The sequence below is a fragment of the Notothenia coriiceps genome, unplaced genomic scaffold (genome assembly GCF_000735185.1).
Source record: "Notothenia coriiceps isolate Sejong01 unplaced genomic scaffold, NC01 NC01_scaffold00034984, whole genome shotgun sequence".
In the NCBI taxonomy this organism is placed as follows: Eukaryota; Metazoa; Chordata; class Actinopteri; order Perciformes; family Nototheniidae; genus Notothenia; species Notothenia coriiceps.
In genome coordinates this window covers 1-5,517 of record NW_011367685.1, presented here as the reverse complement: position 1 = coordinate 5,517, position 5,517 = coordinate 1, and the positions used below count along the sequence as shown (strand labels likewise).

At 38.5% G+C, this 5,517-nt stretch overlaps 1 protein-coding gene and 1 long non-coding RNA gene across 2 annotated transcripts; both read left to right on the top strand.

Annotated features, from left to right (window-relative positions):
• Positions 1 to 2,210: 2,210 nt before the first annotated feature.
• Positions 2,211 to 4,011, top strand: LOC104962571 (dedicator of cytokinesis protein 3-like; the record flags this gene model as incomplete). Its single annotated transcript, XM_010791022.1, has 4 exons — positions 2,211 to 2,309; positions 3,085 to 3,179; positions 3,602 to 3,732; positions 3,986 to 4,011. Coding segments are annotated over 4 exons (351 nt in total), but the record flags the coding sequence as incomplete, so codon positions are not given.
• A 207-nt stretch (positions 4,012 to 4,218) lies between these two features.
• LOC104962570 (uncharacterized) lies at positions 4,219 to 5,223 on the top strand. The gene is made up of 3 exons (XR_800224.1): positions 4,219 to 4,244; positions 4,878 to 4,936; positions 5,073 to 5,223. It is a non-coding gene; the product is annotated as an uncharacterized lncRNA (long non-coding RNA).
• Positions 5,224 to 5,517: the final 294 nt, after the last annotated feature.

Here is a 5,517-nt window from a genome sequence, read left to right as displayed (position 1 = left end):
AAATAAGATATCCTCTAGGATTGAAGATTGAACACATTTAGGAGACGAAAGTCAGACATTTCTGGGTTTTTTGTTGTTGTCCAGGAACATGGAGATATGCGTCTGAATCGCTGAGGTGTTCGTTCTGAATAATGGCTGCTTGTTATTATAATATGATGATAGTGGAAGACAGTCACAGGTGTTTGCTGGATCTGATGTCAAAGTATAATTTAGTAAGGTCATATTGAGTGTGTGTGCTGCGTCATACATGGCAAGTGTGTGTGGTGAGAATATGTGTTTATTTCTCGTACATTTTAGCCCTGTACAATTTTCAGGCGATTTGTTGTTTTAGAGATTTCAAGAAGCGTAGGAACAACCAATGGATGTCTTTTATGAACTTGTATCCACGATGGAAGTAGATGTGGATGTTTTAGGAGTTAGATAAAGATTTGAGATCTAACCATGCGTCCCATGGAGCATTGCGTGAAGTCGAATCAGAGGCTGTTGTTTTACTGCTATGACGAATGGCACAACTTACCTTCTTGACATAAAAGCGCCATGACTTTCTGTTGTAAATATTGTAGATACAGTGGGGGAAAAAAGTATTTAGTCAGCCACCAATTGTGCAAGTTCTCCCACTTAAAAAGATGAGAGAGGCCTGTCATTTTCATCCTGGTATACCTCAACTATGAGAGACAGAATGAGAAAAAAAAATCCAGAAAATCTGGTGTCCTTTGACAGCTCTTTGGTCTTGGCCATAGTGGAGTTTGGAGTGTGACTGTTTGAGGTTGTGGACAGGTGTCTTTTATTCTGATAACGAGTTCAAACAGGTGCCATTAATAAAGTTAACAAGTGGAGGACAGAGGAGGCTCTTAAAGAAGAAGTTACAGGTCTGTGAGAGCCAGAAATCTTGTTTGTTTGTTATTGACCAAATACTTATTTTCCACCATCATTTGCAAATAAATTCTTTAAAAATCAGACAATGTGATTTTCTGGATTTTTTTTTTCTCATTTTGTCTCTCATAGTTGAGGTATACCTAGGATGACAATTACAGGCCTCTCATCTTTTTAAGTGGGAGAACTTGATCGAGGGAGATTATTCAGTGGTCTTGTTATGTCTTCCATTTTCTAATAATTGCTCCCACAGTTGATTTCTTCACACCAAGCTGCTTACCTATTGCAGATTCAGTCTTCCCAGCCTGGTGCAGGTCTACAATTTTGTTTCTGGTGTCCTTTGACAGCTCTTTGGTCTTGGCCATAGTGGAGTTTGGAGTGTGACTGTTTGAGGTTGTGGACAGGTGTCTTTTATTCTGATAACGAGTTCAAACAGGTGCCATTAATAAAGTTAACAAGTGGAGGACAGAGGAGGCTCTTAAAGAAGAAGTTACAGGTCTGTGAGAGCCAGAAATCTTGTTTGTTTGTTATTGACCAAATACTTATTTTCCACCATCATTTGCAAATAAATTCTTTAAAAATCAGACAATGTGATTTTCTGGATTTTTTTTTTCTCATTTTGTCTCTCATAGTTGAGGTATACCTAGGATGACAATTACAGGCCTCTCTCATCTTTTTAAGTGGGAGAACTTGCACAATTGGTGGCTGACTAAATACTTGTTTGCCCCACTGTACATATTGATTTTGGTGCTCTTTCTATTCTTTCCCCATGGTCACCAAGACTTGAAATAACAATTTTCTGATTCCAAGAGTCGTGATTTCTCAATGATGACATTTTAGTCTTGTTTTCTCTTTTGTACGTATGCTCTCATAACTATGTGTATGTCCATGTGACTAAGCTGATAGCTTAGCTTGTTATGAAAATAAACATGTATATATCTTGATTTGTGCAGCACAGGGTTCATGTTTTAAAAGCATTTTTACAAATAAAGAGCCCAGGCGTGTAAACAGACCTCAGATGGTTGATCTCAGAGAATGGCTGATTTTGTCTCTAAATGTCTGACTTTATAATCCCAGAGAATAACGGTGTGTTTCTCCTCGTTGTCTTACTACTTTAAACTTCCCTACAACGGCCCTGACATGTCCCTCTGTCCTGAATCCACCCAGATGCATGAATTAAAATAAGACCATCCTTTATAGCAGAAGGCTAAAGAATAGGGATGTTTTATTTATTTTTTAAGAGCGCTTGTTTCCCTGCATTCATCTCCCCCTGAATGTTTACTTCCTGCTTCCCTGTGATTGGCTCACATGGCTGTCCGCTGCGTTCCTATTGGCAGGGAGAGTACGTGTCCTGCCTGCTGTCGCTCCTCCGTCAGATGACAGACATCCACTTCCAACGACTGGTGGAAAACTTCCAGAGCAAAGATGAGCTGAAGGTACGAGAGACGGCAGCTTTTAATGAATGACATATTAAAGTAGTCACTGTGCAACGCTTCAGGCTGCAGCTGTTCCTGCAATATGTCAACGTTTGAAAACACTAAACGTCTGGGGATCCCGACTGAAGTTACTCTGAAATGCTTCACATTCGTATCAGTATTTTCCCTTGGACATACACATGTGTTTTCTATAACTAAAGCATTTCAAACCAAAGTTTACAGGGATTAAATAAATGTGTTGGGAATTTTTAGAACTTGGGGTAACTCTTGTTTTTAAGGTGTTCGGTTAGTGCTGCTGTTTTTGAGATAGTAAATGTTTCTGAGTGATACATCAACTCTCTCCAATTCTAGTTATTTACTTTAACTCTTGAATGGTTTCTGTATTCTGGGGATACAATCATTAAAGAGGCTGTGTCCATGTATACAATTGGTTTAATAACACTGGGACATAGGTGTAATAAAGGTGTAATAAGAGTATAGGGTGACACTTACATAGCGCCTTTCTAAAAACTCAAAGACGCTTACGTAATGGGTGTAATAACAGTTTTATGTGGAAATTAGCAATCAATAAATGTTCCTAAATATTTATATATGAATGCCCATTTAAGGGTTTGATACTACTTGTCTTTATTCTCAGGCTTTAGATTATCGGGTGTTTAATTTCAAACGTCTCCGTAAATTCACGGCCGATCCTGTTTTCATGAGAATTGATCAAAAGATGTTTATTATTATTTACGGACACCTCCTTCCTCCTTTCCTCCTAATCTCTCTCCAGGAGTTCTTGTTGAAGATCTTGTGTGTGTTCAGAAATCTGATGAAGCTCAGCATTTTCCCTCGAGACTGGAACATCATGAGGCTGCTCACCAGCAAGTAAGACCCAATAAGAGTAATAACAATAACACTAATGATATGACATGGTATTTATATTTTCCTGGTGCTAGTAGAGAAGTAGAGACAATTACATAATAACAACTAATAATATAAATTACATAAATAATAACAGCACGGTTTTCTAAAGCAATGTTCATTTCATGTGCAGGAAAGAGAATCAAATAAATAAGAACAGATTCAGACTTTGCAGAACATACATGTGCATAGGACCTCTTTGCACTTTTAGTACTAGTATGTGTGTTTATATGTTTCTAGTTATTCTGCTTTGTAAGATGTTTTTAATGATTGTTTTAACCTGAGGTTGTTTTTTAAATGTGCTATATAAATAAATAAAGACTGAGATGGAGGTGGGAAGTGTTTCACATTACAGCCTGTTTTATTTCTGTGTTTGTGTTCTGCAGCATCATCCTGACCACAGCTCAGTACCTCTCTCCCGCTCTGCACAAGAACTTCACTGAAGCTGAGTTTGACTTTAAGGTACGGCACTTTAACCCTTCGATGCCCGAGTGGCTGGACCCACACTCTTCCATAAGTGGGTCTAAAAGGACCTGTATTAGAATAACATGTGTTTTTTGTCATTTTGGTTAGGAAAAATCACTTGTATAATATTTAGTATTATATTTCGGTTCACACTAGAAATATTTTATATTTAATTTTTCACTATTTTGAATTTTTGAATTTTTTTTACATTTTGAAAAAAAACGGTTTGAACATATCGATGCAAAGATCTCCGCTATTCTGAGACCCTCACAGTATTCCAGTCCCTTTTCAAAACTCATCTCTAGCCCCCCCATCAATCAATGCCGGTTGATCAAGTTTGATAGTCCTATTTTGAGTCCTTGAAAAGCCCTATAAAAATATAATGTATTATTATTATTATTATTATTATATTGACAGGTATCAGATCTTGCTGTGTAAAATAATCTTCCTGAGAGGTGTCACGTGTGATGTTATCTGTGTGGTCTACAGTGAATGTATTCCTGACAGCAACAGTTGATAAGANTCTCACACACACACAGCCAAGAGGAAGAAGGTGCTAGACAAGTAAGAACTCACACACACACACACACTCACAGTCACACACACACACACACACACACACACACACACACACACACACACACACACACACACACACACACACACACACACACACACACACACACACACACACACACACACACACACACCCCACACACACACACACACACACACACACTCACACACACACACACACACACACACACACACACACACACACACACCCACACACACACACACCCTCTCTCACACAGACACAGACACAGACACACACACACACACACACACACACACACACACACACACACACACACACACACACACACTTCACCCAACTGGGGGAAATATTGTCATTGACTAAATAAGACAGTGATATCCTTCAAGAAGAACTAAACTGAACAATATTTAATTTTTAGAAATCAATTTAAACCCCTAAAACATTTTAAGTAATATATATAGTTTCCTGGATTCATCTTACTGCTGCATTTATGCTGATTAAAGATTATTTTTAAAGACTTTATTTAGCTTCAGAAGGGGGAGAATTTCCTCAACTCAACTAGAAATACTTAATTCTTTAGAGAATTAGCACGGAAATACATTTACAATAATAATAAATGAATGTGTGATTGTGTGCAGGTACGGAGACATGAGAGTGATGATGACCTACGAGCTGTTCAGCATGTGGCAGAACCTTGGTAGGATTTACTCTTTTTATTTAAACAGTATAAATAAAACAAGAGAAGGAAATAAAGCCCCTCAAAGCCCCTTTCTGTCCTGATATGGATCACTGGCCGCAGACAGGTAGATATGTGTTTTCTGGTTGATCTGCAGGAGAGAATAAGATCCACTTCATCCCCGGGATGATCGGGCCGTTCCTGGGAGTGACCTTGGTTCCTCAGCTGGAGGTCAGGAACATCATGATCCCAATCTTCCACGACATGATGGACTGGGAGCAGCGCAAGAACGGGAACTTCAAGCAGGTCTGGGAAAACACCTCTTTCACATCAACTGGAGATGAACTGTAGACACAGATGTATTCTTTTTAAAGGTCCTACATTGTAAAAAGAAAGTGAAATGTCCGGGTCTGTTTGGATCACCAATTATGTAAAGGTGCAATATAAATACCTTGAAAGTATCATAACGCTATGTTCCAAAACCTTACTTTTAAAGGAGACATCAAGACTGTATTCATCTAAATCAGTGGTTCCCAACCTGGGGGGCGCCAGGCCTCAGATGATTTGAGGCCAAATATCATATTTAGACTTTTTTTTTTTTT